The sequence below is a fragment of the Rhinopithecus roxellana genome, chromosome 7, assembly GCF_007565055.1.
Source record: "Rhinopithecus roxellana isolate Shanxi Qingling chromosome 7, ASM756505v1, whole genome shotgun sequence".
Lineage (NCBI taxonomy): Eukaryota > Metazoa > Chordata > Mammalia > Primates > Cercopithecidae > Rhinopithecus > Rhinopithecus roxellana.
In genome coordinates, this window is record NC_044555.1 from 95634465 (window position 1) to 95657830 (window position 23366).

Sequence of the window (23366 nt, forward strand, 5' to 3'; positions counted from 1 at the left end):
TGCCTTATCTCCAACCCTCAACAGTTTTCTAGTTGACATCTTAAAACTTACTTTTTATGTTCCCTCAGTCAAAGAAAGGCAAACATTACTTATTGATATTCTTCAAAGGTACCAAAGGTGAAATGGGTATGATGGGACCTCCAGGCCCACCAGGACCTTTGGGAATTCCTGGCAGGAGTGGTGTACCTGGTCTTAAAGGTAATAATCAGGGTTTGCTGCCAGACATATGCGAGAGGGAAAATTAAACATAGCTTTATGTCAGTACAGAATATTTTTGTTGACTATTTTAAAATGATCAATGCTTACTTGTATTTCTATGTAACATGGCATTTAAATAGGTCTTATTTTCAATTTGGTTGCATGCTTAGTTTGGATACCATGATACATGGTAAATGCTTAGCTCAAAATAACAAAATATAAGTATTAAGCATTACTTTTTTTTTTTTTTTTTTTTTTTTTTTTGGTTTGAGATGGAGTCTTGCTCTGTCGCCCAGGCTAGAGTGCAATGGTGTGATCTCAGCTCACTCCAAATTCTGCTTCCCGGGTTCACACTATTCTTCTGCCTCAACCTGCCCAGTAGCTGGGACTACAGGTGCCTGCCACCACGCCCGGCTAATTTTTTTCTTTTTTTGTATTTTTAATAGAGACGGGTTTTCACCATGTTAGCAAGGATGGTCTCGATCTCCTGACCTCGTGATCTGCCCTCCTTGGCCTCCCAAAGTGCTGGCATTACAGGCATGAGCCACCGTGCCCGGCCAGATTAAGCATTAATTTTTTATATTCAGCCTCTATCGTTGTCAAGGAGTTCCAGAAAGAGGGATTGTTATCTGAGTGTAAAAATGTATATGCACTCAAGTAATTAATAGAGTACATCAAAGGTGCATAAATGTTTTGAGTGGTCAGTGGCCTACTCAACTGTGAAACATATGAATATTCTGTATATGCATTAATCTTGGATGGATAAAATGGATATATTGTGTTTTCACACACATTGATTTTAGGTGATGATGGCTTGCAGGGTCAGCCAGGACTTCCTGGCCCTGCAGGAGAAAAAGGTAGTAAAGGAGAGCCTGGCCTTCCAGGCCCTCCTGGACCAATGGATCCAAATCTTCTGGGCTCAAAAGGAGAGAAGGGGGAGCCTGGCTTACCAGGTGAGTGAATGAATTTATTTATGAATATTTTTCCTGGTATATCTGAAGTTTAATTTTTAAATAGCGTGAAAAGTGACTTATAATACAGAATTCACCAACAAAGGCAATTTAAATGCATCAAATTTTGGTAATAAATATTAATTTTCACTTCATTGATACTGTTTCACCAATCAACTTTTGTTTGAGTATTTTCTTTGTAGTTTCCCTATCACGAGCTTTACCTAACCACTAGTGAGGTTTTAAAATAGACTTAGGCAGTCAACTACTAGCTTTCTAAAAAGTGATACAGGAAAAGGATATATAGCCACAATCACTTGAAAAACAAATTTCAGTGTTTAGGAAATTTGCTAGTCCTTTCATTTTTTTCTTCTAAAAACCAGATGAGGATGAATGGTACATTGTTGTACCGCAGTATTTTGATATCCGTATCATACTTGGCTTTCAAATACAGTTCACTGTTATTCTATGTTGGCAGAATAAACAAGTATTGGACTATGAACAGCCAAGCTCAGCCCTGGGGGAAGTCAGTGAAAGTAGATCTAGGGAACAATTGTGTCCCTATAGTTATTTTATTAGAAACAAATACAGCGTAAAATATAATGTGGGGCTTTCAATTTTTGTTTTAAAAAAAACCTTTTGCTTTTTATAGAAGTCGTAAAATACGGATAAGCATAAATCATTATATAAAGCACTTAGCACCCAATCTATATAGAATAGCCTTTCAAGCAATATGGAATGTTAAAACTAGCTATATCTGTGTATCTGCAGCTTATAGTAAAGTTTGTGGCTCTTTTTATGTTCTATCCATCAATATTGTCAGTTCATGTGTATGTGTATGTGAGTGTATGCAGATGTTATCAGTTTCCCTATGAGCAGGATTTGTTGGGATTTTTCCTCAAAAAAGAATTAAAAATATTAATGCAGTGTTGTATGTAGTCAAGAAAGAGGCAGGGTCACCTAATTTTTTATGGTTGTTAAAATGAACTGACTTTCTTAGCTTACCCCTTGCAAGGCTTCTTTTCTGTTTCAATTATGCTTCCTGTATAATAGGGGCAGTAAACTATACTTGACCTCTACTATAGGCTTATTAAATATAGTCGGAATCTAAGAGATAACCTAGAGATTATCTGTCCTTATTCCTTATTTCTTCATTTCCATTGTAAGAAAATGTGGCCCAACCTGTTGTTGGGTGGGGGGAAGGGGGAGGGATAGCATTAGGAGATATACCTAATGTAAATGATGAGTTAATGGGTGCAGCACACCAACATGGCACATGTATACATATGTAACAAACCTGCACGTTGTGCACATGTACCCTAGAACTTAAAGTATAATAAAAAAAAAAAAAAAAAGAAAAGAAAAGAAAATGAGGCCCAAAATAGGAAAGTGATTTCACTACTGAGTGCTCTGAATTTCTTGATGGTAGGTAACTAAGAAGTGAAGGATTTTAGTGTGAGTCCAGTGCTGATAGCCCATACTATATCATAATATCACCAGTTCCTCTAATTTACTTATAGTTTAACACTTGAGCAGCTTGCTTGGCCAAAGTTATTTCATGGATGAATAACATCATCCTAACTTGCCTCTTCTACTCATTCTTGGAAGGTATACCTGGAGTTTCAGGGCCAAAAGGTTATCAGGGCTTGCCTGGAGACCCAGGGCAACCTGGACTGAGTGGACAACCTGGATTACCAGGACCACCAGGTAAGTGTGATCGGCCATTTGTAGCAATTGCTTAGCTGACACTGAATTCTGGATAAATAATTGTGTGTTTGTCATGTTTGAAGACGCTGTGGATTTGCTCATGGTAATAAGCTTGGGTAGCTACTGAAATATGGAGCTCACTTTTGGCAAAAATATTGCCCTTTGGCTCTAGTTTCAGCAGTCAAGATTTATAGGATATTTTGCCTTGATTATTCAGTTTCTTCTTTTTGTTGCAGCAGGGTATACACAGAATCAGAAGTGTGATCCAAATAAGGTGTTGTGTTTTGTTACATACATTGCGGAATATATAAATGAGACAATTATCTCATGAAGGCCTGAAGAATTCATCTTGTCCTGCTTTTTTTTCTTTTTGCCTTTAGACAAGTCAGTCATTAAACCATGTAAAACAGATGGCTATTGATTCTATTTTTTCGAATTTCTAAGCATGAAAATTTCACAAATTCTCTTGGTAGTCAGTTACAGCATTATTCCTAATAAAACTCTTTCTTGTTTCTTCTTCAGCCACTTTCTTTTAGTTTGTTTCCTAAGGAAATAAAGAGCAGCTGGTCCCCATTCTTACAAAGTCCCTTAAGTTCAGTTATTTGCTCTAGACTCCACATCACATGGCCTTGGTATAGTTGGAAAGAGAAACTCCCTTCCTATCTCTCCCTCACATCTTCTGCATTCTCTTTACCAAGTTGGAAGTCATTGTAAAGGAAAAAAATAAAATAAAGAAGGTTTAAGGCAATACTGTGGTCCTAGGAAAAAACCTAGATGACATCACAGAGCTCAAGCACTTATGTGCTAGGAAAAATGAACAAACAGAGCAGCCATGCCTGTTCAGGGTCACTACCCAGTAGCTGTCCACCATCTCTAATCTCTCCCTGGCGTAATGTACTAAACTATATCGTAACAGGTTACCACCTTTTCTCTTCCTGATCTCATATAATCAGGCTTTACATGAGAAGCCCATTTCTGAATCTTTTAAAAACAGACATTATATTGGATTTATCTGTGAAAATACATTAAGGGTAGTTGTACACATACAACAAATAGCACTTCAAGTGATTGAAATCGTTTTAGGGAAAGAAACAAGGTGTTCTAGTAACTTTTTAATTTTTTTTTAAGTTATATTAGGAGACCTCTATTACCATGGTTATATTGTAATATGTTCCCAAGGAGATGTTTTATGTTGGGTTCTATCTGTGGACCTTAATAATATATTAAAATTTAATCCATCTAATCCCATGTTTGCATTTTAATGACTACCCATTCTGTGAAACCAGACAACCCCAAAATTGCTGCATTGTCTTAATTTTACCAATTTGACTTTTCTAGGTCCCAAAGGTAACCCTGGTCTCCCTGGACAGCCAGGTCTTATAGGACCTCCTGGACTTAAAGGAACCATCGGCGACATGGGTTTTCCAGGTGAGTGATGAAAATCTTCCAAATATTTAGTCCCATTAATGAAAGGTGGTTCAAAATCTCTTTTTTTGTCAGAAAAGAGACTGGTGTTGATAGAATCAGACTGAAACAATATCTGAGGTAATCAGTGGGTAGAGCTCTCTTGTAACACAAAGATTTAAAATGGGAATTAAGGGACAAAATTGTAGAAACCTTAAAAGTTAGAATTCACAAACATCTTCTCTCCAGCTATACCCCTTTTTATTTAAACTTCCTTTAAAAGTAGGCTTTCACATAATTCTGTTTGTGAGTCTCATTATTATCTGACTCAGAGTTTGCAGAGCTTTTTAAAAATCTTTTTGCTTGGTCATATGCATCTTAGATAAGCCACAAGTAAAGCATATTTTGTAAAATATTATATATTACCTATTTTCAACAGGGCCTCAGGGTGTGGAAGGGCCTCCTGGACCTCCCGGAGTTCCTGGACAGCCTGGCTCCCCAGGATTACCTGGACAGAAAGGCGACAAAGGTGATCCTGGTATTTCAAGCATTGGTCTTCCAGGTCTTCCTGGTCCAAAGGTAATCTTTGGCATATACTTTAGGCATATACTTGAGCAGATATGAAATTTTTTAATACTATGCTCATTCCTAAGTTTTCATTAAACAAACTATAGAATGACATAGTATATTCTGGATAAGAGATTTATTCCTTTTCTCTTAGTTGATAAGAAGATATGTTTTAGGGTTTTGGCCAGTCCAAAAAAAAAAAAAAAAAGAAAAATCTTTCTGGTTTCTTTGTTTTTCTTTTATATTAATTTCTGGGTATACTTCAATAATCTCAATGCCTAGTTTTGTCTGATCTTGTTAGTCCATCTCTTTTTAGTGATGGAGTTGTTGGTCTTTGTCCCAATATTATTAACTAATTTGAAAAGACTTATAAACGAAGTGACAGTTAATGATAATGTAATAGTATACTTAACTGCATGTCTGAGATAGTCCTTTGAATACAGTTTTACAATTCCCTCTGCTTCTCTCTTCAACGTGAAAACTTTGGTAGTGTTTCTCAAGTAATCAAATTTAGAATTTGTTTCAGAGTCAACTGGACTCAACAGGAATTTATTTGACAATTGTTTAGTTCCATGTCAAAAGGTGGTAACTCCTTAATCATGTAGTCAGACCACAGACCTAAAGAGTATTAGAAAAGGAATTTTGGTATTCAGTTTTCATGGAAATAGTGAAAGTTCCCACTGATATAAGAATTTACTGAATTATATGTAAGATAATTTTTCTTTTAATATTATATAAAAATACTTTATTTTGATCATCTAATTGATCAGTGTCTTATAAAGAGATAATCAAGAGAAGTTTCTACATGTTCATTTCAGTTTAACAATGTAAAGTTTCTTGAAGTGAATTTTAATTTTCTCTGTTGTATTTTACCAGTGACATATGAATATATGATTTTACTAAAAATAATATAGACATATTGAGAGTAAGAGTGAAAATCTTCTTCATGCCCCATCCTCTTTTTACCATTCCTTTCCTCTTAGAGGCCCACTGTCAATAGTTAATATATAAATTTGAATTCCTTGTTCTACACATTTATATATATACATATAGAGTTTGGGGTTTTTTCTACACATTGGATATATGTAGAATCATGGTATGCATGCTATTCTATACCTTGCTTTATCACTTACCCCTTTTTATTTCTTTTTTCAATATATCTTAGACAATTTTCTTTGTCGTTGTACATGATATCTGTGGACATATATGTAGCTATTTATAATGTATAGTTTCATAAAAGTGAAATTGTTGGATCAAAGGATAAATGCATTTAAATTTTTGGCTTTTTAAAACATTTATAATAATGTAACATATGAACTTGATTTTAAAATACAACCAGTATGAAAAGATGTAAAATAAAAAGTCTGCTTTTTACATGTTCACAAACCCCAACTCCCCAGTTCTTCTTCTCCAGGGTAACCACTTTTAGTAGTTTCTCACGTATTCTTTAAGAAAGGTTTTCTAAATGCATTTATATGCATGCATATACAATATTTCATCAATTTTAATACTCATTTTTTACATCCAAAAAATATCTGATGTTGGAATGCATCTTATTATGATGGAAAGCATATTACAATTAAAATTGTAAGTATTTTTTCCAAATTATTGATACATGAAATAATGCTGGACCTTCCCAATGTAGATGTTTTCTCATATATTAATTTATACACACAAAATTATACTTTACATCTGTTCTGTACCTAGCTGTCATCACTTAGTAAATCTTGACAAACTTTCTTTATCTGCCTATAAATGTATGCCTAATTATTTTTCATAATTATACAGTATTTTTCTGGGGGTTCACTATAAATAATTTAACTTATTTTGAATACTAAAATTATTTCTAGGTTCATGATTACAAACATATTTTGCACTGAAGATTCTTATCCATATTCTTACATACATATCTTAAGAATCTTTGGTAAATATCACGATAGAATAAATTTGAGCAATTGCTAGAACCCAGCATACATGTGCCTTTTCAATATCTATATTTACTGCCAAATTTTTCAATTAAGTAACTCTACACCTTTATACTTTCATGATTAGTATAAGAGATTTTTTTCCTCATTCTACAGATATTGGGTGTTACCAACTTAAAATTTTTACCAGTCTAATGGGTGAAAAGTAGTGTATCATTATTGTTTATATTTGAATTTTCCTGATTACAAGTGGGGTTTCAGATGTTTTTAACTCTTTTGTAAATTGTCTATTTATACTCTTTGCCTCACTTTTTTAGGAGAGGACTTGGTTATGTATTTCCTACTGATTTGTAAAAGTACATTATAAATAGTGAAGATGCATCCACTGTCTGTTATATTTGTTGCAAATATTTTCTCCCAGTCAGTTGTTTGTCTTATAGCATGTTTACTGTGCATTTCATTATGTAGATGTTTGAAATTTTTACATAGGCAAATTATGTACTCATTTATTTATTCATTCACAAAATATCTATTGAGTATGTATGATGTACCAGGTACTGTTTTAGGTGCTGGAGATACAGCCTGAACAAAACAGACAAACTTTCACTGCCTTCATGGAGCTTATATTTAGTCAAGGAGTCATACAATAAACAAAATAAATAAGTCTGTATTATGTTAGAACGTGATAAATCTCATGATGAAAAGTAAAGCAAGACTTGATGATAGGAATTTCTGGAAATTGTTATATTTTGAAATAGGTTACTAAGGGAAGGTGTCTCTGATAAGATAGAGCAATGACCTCATTGCAGTAAGAGACTAAGTCATACAAAAACCCTGAGGTGTGAGCATACCTGACATGTTTGAGAAACATAAATGAGGCCATTGTGTTAAACAGAATGAGTGAGGTGAAACTAAGTAGGAGATGAGATTAGATTGGTAATGGGGGAAAGATTATCTAGTGTCATATAGGTCATCATAGTAGGGGCTTTTTACTCCTGAGTGAATTGGGGAGCAAATGGAAAGAGTTAACATGATTGTACATTAATTTTAAGAACTATCACAACACTTGTTTTGGAAAGAGATCGTAGAGGAGCAAGGATGAAAGCAGGGAAACCAGTTATGATGATATTTAAATAATGCAGGCTAACAATGTTGATGGCTTAGATCAAGATAGTAGCAGGGGAATTGATAAGAAATGGACAGATTCTGAATATATTATATATGTCAAGCTAGGAAGATTTGTGTATTGAATATGAGAGAGAGGAATCAAGAATGACTCCAGTTTTTATCCTGAGGAAATAGAATGCAGTTGCTATATACTAAAATAGAAAAACTTTGAAAAAAGCGGGTTTAGTGAGAAAGATCAGGAGCATAGTTTTTATTTTATTTTTATTTATTTATTTATTTACTTATTTATTTATTTTATTATACTTTAAGTTCTAGGGTTCATGTGCACAACGTGCTGCAGGTTTGTTACATAGGTATACACGTGTCGTGTTGGTTTGCTGCACCCATTAACTCATCATTTACATTAGGTATTTCTCCTAATGCTACCCTTCCCCCATTCCCCCACCCCAGACAGGCCCCAGTGTGTGATGTTCCCCTTCCTGTGTCCAAGTGTTCTCATTGTTCAATTCCTACCTATGAGTGAGTGCATGCGGCGTTTGGTTTTCTGTCTTTGCAATAGTTTGCTCAGAATGATAGTTTCCAGCTACATCCATGTCCCTACAAAGGACAAGAACTCATCCTTTTTTATGGCTGCATAGTATTCCATGGTGTATATGTGCCATATTTTCTTAATCCAGTCTATCATTGATGGATATTTGGGTTGGTTCCAAGTCTTTGCTATTGTGAATAGTGCCACAATAAACATACGTGTTCATGTGTCTTTATAGCAGCGTGATTTATAATCCTTTGGGTATATACCCAGTAATGGGATGGCTGGGTCAAATGTTATTTCTAGTTCTAGATCCTTGAGGAATAGACCAATAACAGGCTCTGACATTAAGTCAATAATTAATAGCCTACCAACCAAAAAAAGTCCAGGACCAGATGGATTCACAAACGAATTCTACCAGAAGTACAAAGAGGAGCTGGTACCATTCCTTCTGAAACTATTCCAATCAATAGAAAAAGGGGGAATCCTCCCTAACTCATTTTTTGAGGCCAGCATCATCCTGATATAAAAGCCTGGCAGAAACACAACAAAAAAAGAGAATTTTAGACCAATATCCCTGATGAACATCGATGCGAAAATCCTCAGTAAAATACTGGCAAACCGAATCCAGCAGCACATCGAAAAGCTTATCCACCAAGATGAAGTTGGCTTCACCCCTGGGATGCAAGGCTGGTTCAACATATGCAAATAAATAAACGTAATCCATCATATAAACAGAACCAAAGACAAAAACCACATGATTATCTTAATAGATGCAGAAAAGGCCGTTGACAACATTCAACAGCCCTTCATGCTAAAAACTGCCAATAAACCAGGAATTGATGGAACGTATCTCAAAATAATAAGAGCTATTTATGACAAATCCAGAGCCAATATCATACTGAATGGGCAAAAACTGGAAGCATTCCCTTTGAAAACTGGCACAAGACAGGGATGCCCTCTCTCACCACTCCTATTCAACATAGTGTTGGAAGTTCTGGCCAGGGCAATTAGGCAAGAGAAAGAAATAAAGGCTATTCAGTTAGGAAAAGAGGAAGTAAAATTGTCCCTGTTTGCAGATGACCTGATTGTTTATTTAGAAAACCCCATCGTCTCGGCCCAAAATCTCCTTAATCTGATAAGCAACTTCAGCAAAGTCTCAGGATCATAGTTTTCTGATTGTTTATATTTTGTTGTTGAAACAGGAAATTCATCAATTACGGGGGAGAGGGAGGAAGAGGTAAGGAAGGTTTGAGGCTTGTCACATAGATTTTAGGATTTTTTGGAAAAAAAATCCTAAATCCTTAAAAAAAAATCCTAAATCCTTAAAAAAAAATCCTAAATCCTTAAAAAAAAATCCTAAATCCTTATGAAGACTTCTACATCCTGAGATTAGAAAAATAGATTTATATATTTCTTACAGAATTTTCATGGTTTCATTCTATACATTTGCATTTTAATGCATCTGAATTTTTCTGTATGTTGTGTGAGGTGAGAAACTAACTTTATTTTTTTTCCCTAATAAATATCCAGTTGACTGAGCCTCATTTGTTACAAACTCAATTCTTTACTCACTGGTATAAAATTCTATTTAAATGTTTTTTTCCAAATTTGTTCATGAATTTTTTTTCTGGAATGAGTGAATTTTAACATTTTACTAATGGAACCAAAATTACCATAGTAAATTGTCTCTAGATTTTTAATGGATGGTAGCAGAAAAATATGATTTAATTGGTAAATGTCCAAAATATATTCAACTCTACAAGCAAGAGGTTAGCTTTTAGTTTTTCTGTGTGACGTACAAGTATATTTCAGTAAGCAAATTTTACACTAAATTTGGAAACTTAACGAAGATGATACTGTAGAAATATTGTAAAGTAGTCTGTTGTTTCCTTCAGATGGTATTATTATACCTTAAAATAGTGACATGTTGAAAAAATAAGATTTTTTAGCTCAGTTCTATTAGGTACAGGTGATCTTTGCTTTGCACAGTTCTGATATGCACAAATTTCAGTTATCATTACTTAACACTGATCCACAACAGCATTGTTTAAATTTTAGTTGCTATGATATATTAGCTCTTCCATTTATAAATCACCATCTAAATAACAGATGTGCATTACAATCGGTGGTCAGTAATTTCACTTCTTTCAAATTCTGTCACTAATTAGTAACCATGCATCTGTTCAGTTTATGCACTGACAGTAAAGCATTTAGTTGTGTCACCTCCTTGTCTCCCAGTGGTAAACCAATGTGACATTTTACAAAAATGGATAATCAAAAGAGAAAATTAGCCAACAAAGAAGAAACTGCAGCAAAAAAAAAAAAAAGGAAAGTGATAACACTGGAAATAAGGTTTGAATCTAAAGTAAATGGGGTTATAGAAGAAATAGCCAACCGTAGAAATGTAGACACTGCCACCATTTGAGAGACTCTAGATATGCAGCTAAGGAACTTAGTGAAGGCAAACTTATCAACATAAATTAGGAAAGGAGCACTGATGGAAAGGATGAAGATGTCACAGAGGAAGTGTTGCCATCACAAATTTCACATTAAAGGAACTCTTGGAGATATTTTACAAGTTTGAAAGTATAAAGGTTAATGTGCCGGAAGCTAATCTCAGTTTAGAAACAGTGAGACAATTTCTGTGCCAAGGCATAGAAAAGATGTGTGCTCTGTATTGTAAGTTATATGAGAAGAAGGGAGACACTGTTCAAATTATAGTATTTCTTTTCATCTAAAATGAAAGGGCTGGAGTAGGTGGTGTCTAAAATTTCTGGAATTCTCAAATATAATGATTCTATGGAACTATACGAATCTGTAATGTTCTTTTAATATAGTGTAATGATTCTAACCTTCATCATTCCTTTTTAAAATCTAATCATACTACAGATTCATCCCTTTCATAATCCCAGATGGCTTTTATGCTGAAATTGACAAGTGTATCCTAAAATTCATATGGAAGTGCAAGGAACCCAGAATAGTTAAAGAAATCTTGAAAAGAACAGATTTGGAGGACTCACTCTTCTGGATTTCAAAACTTACTACAACTATGATACCAGCACTGGATAGACATAGAGATTGATGAAATAGATAGAGTCCAGAAATACCCACACATTTTTGGTCAACTGATTTTCAACATAGGTACCAAAACAGTTTAAAGGGGGTTAAAAATAGTCTTTTCAAGAAATGATGCTGGAACATGGATGCAGCTGGAGGCCACTATCCTAAGCAAATTAATGCAGAAGCAGAAAACCAAATAGCACATATTCTCACTTAAAGTTTGGAGGTAAGCATTGGGTATACATGGACACAAAGAAGGGAACAATAAATTCTAGGTATTCCAAAAAGGGGTAGGGAGTGGGGGAAGTGTCGACAAACCTGTTGAGTACTATGTTCACTACTTGGGCAATGGGAACATTAGAAGCCCAAACATCAACATCACATAATATACCCATGTAACACACCTGCATACATAACCCCTGGATCTAAAATAAGGAAACAAAAATCAAATGATTCTGGGAAAAAAGGATACCTATCTGCAAAAGAATGAATCTGGACCCCTATCTCATACTGTATACAAATATTAACTCCAACTGGATTACTGACCTAAATATAAGAGCTAAATCATAAACATATTAGGATAAAAAATGACTAAATTCTTGTGACCTTGCATTAGGTAATGGTTTCTTAGCTATGACACTAAAAGCACAAACAACTAAAGGAAAAATAAATTGGGCTATATTAAAATTCATTAGGTAATGGTTTCTTAGCTATGACACTAAAAGCACAAACAACTAAAGAAAAAATGAATTGGGCTATATTCAAATTTAATATGTTTTCTGCTGCAAATGATACCATCAAGAAAGTGAAAAGACAGCGCATGAGATGAAAGAAAATATTTGCAAAGCATATACAAGATAAAGGATTTGTATAAAGAATATATAAAGAATTCTTATAATTCAACAGAAAGCAATAACTCAGTTTTTAAAAGTGCACAAAGTGAACTGAACCTAACAAACATATACAAAATATTCTATCCAAGAAAAATGCAGAATACACGTTTTTGCAACTGCACATGGAACATTCTCCAGAATAGACAATATATTAGGCCACAAAATAAGTCTTCATACACTTAAAAAGATTAAAACCACACAGCATGTATTTTTTAATCACGATAGAGTGAAATTAGAAATCAATGGCAGAAAGTAAACTGGAAAATCTACAAATGTGTGTAAATTAAACAAGACTCTCTGAACCAGTGAGACAAAGAAGAAATCATGAGGGTAATTAGAAAATTTAATGTCTTGTCTTTTTTTTTTTTTTGACGGAATCTTTTTCTGTTATCCAGGTTGGAGTGCAGTGGCGTGATTGTGGCTCACTGCAACCTCTGCCTTCCAGGCTCAAGCAATTCTCATGCCTCACCCTCCTGAGTAGCTGGGATTACAGATACACACCACCAGGCTTAGCTAATTTTTTGTAGAGATGGGGTTTTGCCATGTTGGCCAGGTGGTCTTGAACTCCTGACCTCAAGCAATCCACCCTCCTTGGCCTCCCAAAGTGCTGGGATTACAGGCATGAGCTACCGAGTCTGGCAGAAAATATAATGAGACAAATGAAGATGAAACCACAACATACCAAAACTTACAGGATGCACTGAAAGCAATGCTAAATGGGAAATTAATAGCTGTAAATACTTACATTAGAGAAGAAACATCTCAAATCAAAAACCGAACTTTACATCTTAAAGAACTAGAAAAAGAAAAACTAAATCCAAAACTAGCAGAAAGAAAGGAATAATAAAGATTAGAGCAGACATAAAAAAAAAATACAGAACTAAAAAATCACAGATGAAGTCAACAAAACTAAAAGTTGTTTCTTCAAAAAGATAATAAAATAGAAAAAGTTTTAGCTAACTTTACTAAGAGAAAAAGAAAGAAGACTCAAATAACTAAAATCAGAAATAAAAGAGGAGACATTACTACCAATCTTACAGAACTAAAAATATATGAGACTGCTATGAACAGGTGTTTGCTAACAAATTAGATAACCTGGATGAAGTGTGCAAATTCCTAAAAAGGCACAATCTACCAAGACTGAATCATAGAAGTAGATTATACGAATAGACCCAAATTGAGTAAGAAGATTGACTCAGTAATCAAAAACTTTCCAATAAAGAAAAGCTCAGGACCAGATGGCTACACCAGTGAATTCTACCAATCATTTTTTTTTTTTTTTTTTTTTTTTTTAGACAGGATCTCACTATTTTGCCCATACTGGATGGAGTGCAGTGGTGCAGTTATGGCTCATTGCAGCCTTTTCCTTGTGGGCTCAAGTGATCTTCAGCCTCCCAAATATTTTCCAAACAATTAAAGAAGGATTAACAGCATTTGTTTTCAAGGTCTTCCAAAAAATTGAAGTCAAAGGAACACTTCCAAACTCATTATATTATGCCTGGATTACCCTGATACCAAATCCAGACAAAGACACTACAATAAAAGAAAGCTACAGACTAAAATCCCTTATGAATATTGATGCAAAAAATCCTTAACAAAATACTAGCATACTGAATTCAACAGCATATTAAAAGGATTATATGCCATGGTCAAGAGAGATTTATTCCTGGGATGCAAGGACAGTTCAACATACAAAAATCATTAGGGTAATACATTATCACACTAACAGAATGAAGTGTTTCTGTGCAGAAATACAACTTCATTTCTCTTAGTAAAATACCTAGGATTGGAATTGCTGAGTCATATGATAACTCTTTATTTAACTTTTTGAGGCACTGTCAAATATTTTTTCACAGCAGCTGAATAATGTTTTATTTCAAAACATTTTACAAAGTTACAGTAATCAAAGCAGTGTGGTACTGACATAAAGACAGCAAATAGACTAATGTTAATAGGGAGACCAGAGATAAAATCTCTGGTTTGTAGTTGAATGGTCTTTGACAAGGGTGCTCAATGGGGAAAGGTGTTCAACAAATAGGTGCTGGGTAAAATGAATGTCCATATAGAGAAGAATGAAGTTGAACCCTTTCCTTACATCACATATAAAATTAATTCAAAAAGCATCGAAGACCTAAATGTAAGACCTAAAACTATAAAACTCTTAGAAGAAAACATGGGGCAACATGCCTCATGACATTAGATTTTTTTCAATGATTTCTTGGATATGACACTGAAATCACAAGCAACAAAAGGAAAAACAGATAAATTGGACAACATCAAAATTATAAACTTTTGTGCATCCAAGAACACTACTAATAGAGTGAAAAGGCAACTCATGGGATGGAAGAAAATGTTTGTAAATTGTATATCTGGTGAAAAGATTAATTTCCAGAATTTTAAAAAGAACTCTTACAAGTCTATAACAAAAGCCATCAAACAACCCAATTCAGAAATAAGCAAATGACTTGAATAGACCTTGCTCCAAAGATTATGTACAAATGGCAAATTAGTACATTAGAAGATGGTTAACATCACTAATCATTAGGGAAATACAAATCAATTTCACAGTGAGATAACACTTCATACCCATTAAGAAGGCTATTATATAAAAAACAGTAAATAACAAGTGTCAGTGAGGATCTGGAGAAGTTGGAACTCTGTGTATTGCTAGTAGGAATGTAAAATTGTGCGGCCACTATGGAAAACAGTATGGCAGTTCTTCAAAAATTTAAACACAGAATTATCGTATGATCTAGCAATTTCACTTCTGGAGATATATCTAACATAATTGAAAACAAAAATGGGGCCTAAACAGATGTTTTTGTAGCCATGCTTACAGCAACATCATTCACAAGTCAAAAGGTGGAAGCATCCCAAATGTCCATTAATAGAGGAATGTGTAATAAAATGTGGTATGCACATAGAATAGATATTATTTGACCTTAAAATGGAATAATATTCTGATACATACTACAACATGGATTAACTTTGAAGCCGTTATGCTAAGTGAAATAAGCCAGTTATAAAAAGACAAATATTACGTGACCCGAGTTATATGAGATACCTAGAACAGTGAATTTCATACAGACAGAAAGTAGAATGGTAATTGCTTAGGGTTGGGGAAGGGGAAAATAAAGAGATATTGGCCAAAGGGTACAAACATTTGGTTAGTTATAAGATGAATAAACTCTAGGGATCAAAGGTACAGCATGGGCACTATAGTTTAAAATATCGTGTTGTATACTTGAAATTTGTTGAGAGTAGATCTTAATTGCTTTCACCACACACTGAAAAAAAAAAAACTGTAACTAGGTGAAATGCTAGATGTGGTAACTAATTTCATTGTGGATATGAGTATAAGGTTTCAGTTTGGGATGATAAAAAAAATTCTGGAGATGTATGGTGGTGATGGTTGCAAAACAGTGTGAATGTTGTTTATGCCACAGAACTATACCCTTAAAAATAATTTAAAAGGTAAGATTTATGTTTTGTATATTTTGATACAATAAAAAGCCACACAAAATGAAAATATTAATTAGCTTGATTTAATCATTTCACAATGTATATATGTATCATAGCATCACATTATACTCTATAAATGTATATAGTTTTTATCAGTTACAAATAAAATATTTTTAAGTGAAAAAATGAACAAAGGAATTGAATAGCTATTTCTTCAAGAAAGATGTACAAATGGCCAATATGTACATGAAAAGGTGTTTAACCTCATTAGTCATTATGAAAATGCAAAAGAAAACCACATTGAGATACCACTTCACACTTACTTGAGTAGACATAATAAAGAGAGAAAATAACAAATGTTGGCAAGGATGTGAAGAAATTGGAACCCTTTTGCATTGCCAATGGTAATGTAAAATGATGCAGCTTCTGTGAAAAAATATTTGACAGTGCCTCAGAAAGTTAAATAAAGAGTTATCATATGACACAGCAATTCCACTCCTAGGTATTTTCCCAAGAGAAATGAAGCTGTATTTCTGCACAGAAACTTGTACATGAATGTTCACAGCAGCCAAAAAGTGAAGAAAACCCAAAACACAAGAATGGCTAAACAAAGTGTGCTATCCCAGAGAAAATTGAGGAGAGTGAGGATCATCATGGTGGACAGGAGACAGGACTAGATCGCAGCTCCAACTTGGACAGACAGAGCAGCATACAGAGGCATGCATTGTGAATTTAGTTCCAGATCAACTGCAACAACAAACCAGTAATCACAAGAGGATGCGCAGCCCCTCTGAAGGAAATGGACTTCTCTTGCAGGACCCGGGAGACACTCCAAATACTGTGAGTGCCCCAAATACAGAAGTGGAAAGTGAAGATCTTCTCTCCCAAATACACACCCCCACTGGAGAAACTGGAGGTCTGTTCGTGGGAGAAGTTTCTGACCTTACCTGGAGCTGAATCCACTTAGAGAGCCGAGTGAAATACAGGGGTAGAGGAAGCAGCAGGAAAGGCCCTGGAAGCTTGCTGGGTCACCAAGCAGGCCATTCCTGCCTGGCACCACAGGGATCCATCGGGAGGGCAGCCAGAGGAGTGGAGGAAAGCACCATAGGGAGAAGGAAGCATCCAGCTGAACTTTGTAACAATTTGAACCAGGCGAGAAGCCTCCTGGCCAGAACTTGGGGGAGGGCATGAATCCAGTGTGCAGACTCCACAGATGGGGGAAGAACCAAGCCCTTTTCTTTTGCAACTTGGAGGCAGGTAGCCTGGGGCAAGTTCTCAAGCCCTGCTCACCCACCACCTGGAAACAGACTTGGGACTGTTAATAGGGGCATGGTGGGAGTAAGATCTGTCCTTTGATTTGTGTGGGAGCTGGGTGAGGCCTGTGATTGCTGGTTTTCCCCCACTTCTCTGACAACCTGCATGACTCAGCAGAGGCAGCCATAATCCTCCTAGGTACACAACCCCATTGACCTGGGAACCTCACCCCTATCCCCCACAGCACCCACAACAACACCTGCCCAAGGAAGGTCTAAGCTTAGAGGTCCCTAGCCCTGCCCCCAACTGTTGGGCCTTCTGTATCCACCCTAGTAGCTGAAAACAAAGGGCATAAAATCTTGAGAGTTCTAGGACCCCACCTACCTCTGGTTCCTCTCCATACTACCACAGCTGATGCTCTCTGGAAAGTGCCACCTCCTGGCAGGAAGCCAACCAGCCCCAAAATAGAGCATTAAACCACCAAAGATAAGAACCCTCACAGAGTACATTTCACCCCCTCCCACCTCCACTGGAACAGGTGCTCATACCCATGGCTGAGAGACCATAGATGGTTCACATCACAGGACTTTGTGCAGACAATTCTCAGTACCAGCCGAGAGCTGGATAGACTTTCTGGGTGGTTAAACCGAGAAGACAGACAACAATCACTGCAGTGCCACTCACAGGAAGCCACATCCATAGGAAAAAGGGGAGAGCACTACATCAAGGGAACATCCCATAGGACAAAAAGATCTGAACAGCCTTCAGCCCTAGACCTACCCTATGACAGAGCCTACCCAAATGAGAAGGAACCAGAAAACCAACTCCGGTAATGTGAAAAAACAAGGCTCTTTAACACCCTGTGCCCCCCCACCAAAAAAAGTCACACTAGTTCACCAATAAGGGACCCAAACCAAGAACAAAGCCCTGATTTACCTGAAAAACAATTCAGGAGGTTACTTATTAAGCTAATCAGGGAGGCACCAGAGAACGGTGAAGCCCAGTGTAAAGAAATCCAAAAAATGATACAACAGGTGAAGGGAGAAATATTAAAGGAAATAGATAGTATAAATAAAAACAATCAAAACTTCAGGAAACAATGAACACACTTATAGAAATGCAAAATGCTCTGGAAAGTCTCAGCAACAGAACTGAACAAGTAGAAGAAATAAATTCAGAGCTCAAAGACAAGGTCTTCAAATTAACCCAAATCCAACAAAGACAAAGAAAAAAGAATAAGAAAATATAAACAAAGCCTCCAAGAAGTCTGGGATTATGTTAAGCAACCAACCCTAAGAATAATTGGTGTTTATGAGGAAGAAGATAAATCTAAAAGTTTGGAAAACATATTTGGGGAATAATTAAGGAAAACTTCCCCAGCCTTGCTAGAGACCTAAACATTCAAATACAAGAAGCACAAATAACACCTGGGAAATTCATCACAAAACAATCATTGCCCAGGGACATTGTCATCAGGTAATCTAAAGATAAGATGAAGGAAAGAATCTTAAGAGCTGTGACACAAAAGCACTAGGTAACCTATAAAGGAAAACCTATCAGATCAACAGCAGAATTCTCAGCAGAAACCCTACAAGCTCAAAGGGATTGGGGCCCTATCTTCAGCCTCCTCAAACAAAACAATTATCAGCCAAGAATTTTGTATCCAGTGAAACTAAGCATCATATATTAAGGAAAGATACAGTCATTTTCACACAAAAAAATGTTGAGAGAATTCACCACTACCAAGCCACCACAACAAGAACTGAAGAAAGGAGCTCTAAAACTTGAAACAAATCCTGGAAACACATCAAAACAGAACCTTTTTAAAGCATAAATCACACAGGACCTACAAAACAAAACTACAGGTTAAAAGGCAAAAATAAAAACCCCGAAAATACCAAGGTACACAGGCAACAAATAGCATGATGAATGCAGTGGTACCTCACATCTGAATACTAACATTGAGTGTAAATGGCCTAAATGCTCTACTTAAAAGATACAGAACTGCAGAATGGATAAGAACTCACCAACCAATGATCTACTGCCTTCAGGAGACTCACCTAACACATAAGGACTCACATAAACTTAAAGTAAAGGGGTGGAAAAAAAGCCTTTCATGCAAATAGACACCAAAAGCGAGCAAGAGTAGCTATTGTTGTATCAGACAAAATAAACTTTATAGCAACAACAGTTAAAAGAGGCAAAGAGAGACATTATATAATTCTAAAGGACCTTGTCCAACAGGAAAATATCATAATCCTAAATATACATGCACCTAACACTGGAGCTCCCAAATTTGTAAAACAATTACTAATAGACCTAAGAAATGAGATAGACAGCAACACAATAATATTGAGGGACTTCAATCCTCCACTGACAACACTAGACAGGTCATCAAAACAGAAAGTCAACAAAGAAACACTAGATTTAAACTATACCTTGGAACAAATGGACTTAACAGATACATACAGAACATTCCATCCAACAACCACAGAATACACATTCTATTCAAAAAGTCCATGAACTTTCTCCAAGATAGACCATATGATAGGCCATAAAACAAGCCTCAATAAATTGAAGAAAATTGAAATCATGTCAAGCACTCTCAGACCACAGTGGAATAAAACTGGAAATCAAATTCAAAAGGAACCTGCAAATACATGGACTTTAAATAACTTCCTCTTGGGCCGGGCATGGTGGCTTATGCCTGTAATCCCAGCACTTTGAGAAGCCAACTTGGGCAGATCACCTGAGGTCAGGAGTTCGAGACCAGCCTGGCCAACATGGCGAAACCTTGTGTCTACTAAAAATACAAAAAACAGCTGGGCATGGTGGCAGGTGCCTGTAATCCCAGCTACTCAGGAGGCCAAGGCAGGAGAATCGCTTGAACCTGGGAGGTGGAGGTTGCAGTGAGCTGAGATTGTGTCACTGCACTCCAGCCTGAGTGACAGAACAAGACTCCATCTTCAAGGAAAAAAAAAACAGAAAAAGAAAAGAAACCTGCTCCTAAATGAGCATTGGGTCAAAAACGAAATCAAGATGGAAATTTAAAAATTATTTGAACTGAAAGATAATAATGATATAACCGATCAAAACCTTTGGGATACGGCAAAGGTGGTGCAAAGAGGAAAGTTCTTAGCCCTAAATGCTTACATCAAAAAGACTGAAAGAGCAGAAACTGACATTCTAAGGTCACCCTTCAAGGAACTAGAGAAACAAGAACAAATCAAACCCAAACCCAGCAGAAGAAAGGAAATCACCAAGATCAGAACAGAACTAAATGAAATTGACACACACACAAAAAATTACAAAAGATAAATGAAACAAATAGCTGGTTCTTTGAAAAGATAAATAAAATTGATAGACCATTAGCAAGATTAACCAAGAAAAGAAGAGAGAAAATCCAAAGAACCTCATGAAGAAATGACACAGGAGATATTACAACTGACACCACTGAAATATTATTCAAGGGTACTATGAACACCTTTATGCACATAAACTACAAAACCTAGGAGAGATGACTGAATTCCTGGAAAAATAAAACCCTCCCATCTTAAATCAGGAAGAATGAGACACCCTGAACAGACCAATAACAAGCCACAAGATTGAAATGGTAATTAAAAAATTAACAACAAAAAAAAGTCTAGGACTAGATGAATTCACAACAGAATTCTACCAGACATTCAAAGAAGAATTGGTACCAGTACTTTTGACACTATTCCACAAGATAGAGAAAGAAGGAGCCCTCCCTAATTCATTTTAGGAGGCCAGCATCAGCCTAATACCAAAACCAAAAAAGAAAACTGCAGAGCGATATCCTTGATTAACATCGATGCTAAAATCCTTGACAAAATACAAGTTAACTGAATCCAACAACATATCAAAAAGATAATCCACCGTGATCAAGTGGGTTTCATACCAAGGATGCAGTGATGGTTTAACATACGTAAGTCAACAGATGTGATATACCACATAAACAGAATTAAGAACAAAAGTCATATGATCATCTCTATAGATGCAGAACAAACATTCAACAAAATTCAGCATCATTTTACGATTAAAACTCTCAGCAAAATCGGCATACAAGGGACATACCTGAATGTAATAAAAGCTGTCTATGACAAACCCACAGCCAACATAATAGAGAATGGGGAAACGTTGAAAGCATTCCATCTGAGAACTGGAACAAGACAAGGATTCCCACTCTCACCACTCCTCTTCAACATAGTAGTGGAAGTCCTAGCCAGAACAATCAGACAAGAGAAAGAAAAAAAGGACATCTAAATCGGTAAAGAGGAAGTCAAACTGTCACTGTTTGCTGACAATATGATCGGTTACCTTGAAAACCCTAAATACTCCTCCAGAAAGCTGCTAGAACTGATAAAAGAATTCAACAAAGTTTCCGGATACCAGATTAATATACACAAATCATTAGCTCTTCTTTACACCAACAGTGACCAAGCAGAGAATCAAATCAAGAACTCAACCCCTTTTACAATAGCTGCAAAAAATAAAATAAAATAAAATACTTAGGAATAGACCTAACCAAGGAGGCGAAAGACCTCTCGACAAGGAAAACTACAAAACACCGCTGAAAGAAATCATAGATGACACAAACAAATGGAAACACATCCAATGCTCATGGATAGGTAGAATCAGTATTGTGAAAATGACCATACCGCCAAAAGCAGTATACAAATTGGACGCAATCCCCATCAAAATACCACCATCGTTCTTCACAGAATTAGACAAAAACAATTGTAAACTTCATTTGGAACCAAAAAAGTGCTCGCATAGCCAAAACAAGACTAAGCAAAAAGAACAAATCTGGAGGCATCACACTACCTGAGTTCAAACTATACTGATAAGGCCGTAGTCACCAAAACAGCATGGTACTGGTATAAAAACAGGCACATAGACCAGTGGAACAGAATAGACAACCCAGAAATGAACCAAAATATTTACAACCAACTGATCTTAGATAAAGCAACCAAAAACATAAAGTGGAGAAATGACACCCTTTCCAACAAATGGTGCTGGGTTAATTGACTAGCCACATGTAGGAGAATGAAACTGGATTCTCATCTCTCACCTTATACAAAAATCAACTCAAGATGGATTAATGACTGAAATCTAAGACCTGAAACTATAAAAAATCTAGAAGATATCATTGGAAAAATCCTTCCAGACATTGGCTTAGGCAAGGATTTTATGACCAAGAGCCCAAAAACAAATGCAGTAAAAACAAGATAAATAATTGGGACTTAATTTAACAAGCTTTTGCACAGCAAAAGGAGCAGTCAGCAGAGTAAACAGACAACTCACAGACTGGGAGAAAATCTTCACAATCTACACATCTGACAAAGGACTAATATCCAGAATCTACAACTAAAACAAATCAAGAAACAAAAAAACAAACAAACAAAGAAACAATCCCATCAAAAAGTGGGCTGCGGGGGCGGAGCAAGATGGCCGAATAGGAACAGCTCCAGTCTCCAGCTCCCAGCGTGAGCAACACAGAAGACCAGTGATTTCTGCATTTTCAACTGAGGTACTGGGGTCTCACTGGGGAGTGCCGGACAATCGGTGCTGGTCAGCTGCTGCAGCCCGACCAGCCAGAGCTGAAGCAGGGCGAGGCATTGCCTCACCTGGGAAGTGCAAGGGGGAAGGGAATCCCTTTTCCTAGCCAGGCGAACTGAGACACACAACACCTGGAAAATCGGGTAATTCCTACCCCAATACTGTGCTTTAAGCAAACGGACAAACCAGGAGATTATACCCACACCTGGCCGGGAGGGTCCCACGGCCACGGAGCCTCCCTCATTGCTAGCACAGCAGTCTGCAATCTAACCGCAAGGCAGCAGCGAGACTGGGGGAGGGGCACCCGCCATTGCTGAGGCTTAAGTAGGTAAACAAAGCTGCTGGGAAGCTCGAACTGGGTGGAGTTCACAGCAGCTCAAGGAAACCTGCCTGTCTCTGTAGACTCCACCTCTGGGGACAAGGCGCAGCTAAAAAAAAAAACAGGGAAAGCAGCAGAGGCCTGTGCAGACCCGAACGACTCTGTCTGACAGCTTTGAAGAGAGCAGTGGATCTCCCAACACGGAGCTTGAGATCTGAGAACAGACAGACTGCCTGCTCAAGTGGGTCCCTGACCCCTGAGTAGTCTAACTGGGAGACATCCCCCACTAGGGGCAGTCTGACACCCCACACCTCACAGGGTGGAGTACACCCCTGAGAGGAAGCTCCCAAAGTAAGAATCAGACAGGTACACTCGCTGTTCAGCAAT

General features: G+C 36.6%; 1 protein-coding gene across 3 annotated transcripts in view; it reads left to right on the forward strand.

Moving 5' to 3' along the window:
- The window catches only part of COL4A5 (collagen type IV alpha 5 chain), a 298599-nt gene that overhangs the window by 208041 nt on the left and 67192 nt on the right, over nucleotides 1–23366 (forward strand). For all 3 annotated transcript variants that reach the window (XM_030934587.1, XM_030934588.1, XM_030934589.1), the window contains 5 exons: nucleotides 109–198; nucleotides 1002–1151; nucleotides 2757–2855; nucleotides 4194–4283; nucleotides 4699–4838. In XM_030934587.1, the coding sequence (XP_030790447.1) occupies nucleotides 109–198; nucleotides 1002–1151; nucleotides 2757–2855; nucleotides 4194–4283; nucleotides 4699–4838 (569 nt within the window). The remainder of the gene's footprint in view (nucleotides 1–108; nucleotides 199–1001; nucleotides 1152–2756; nucleotides 2856–4193; nucleotides 4284–4698; nucleotides 4839–23366) is intronic.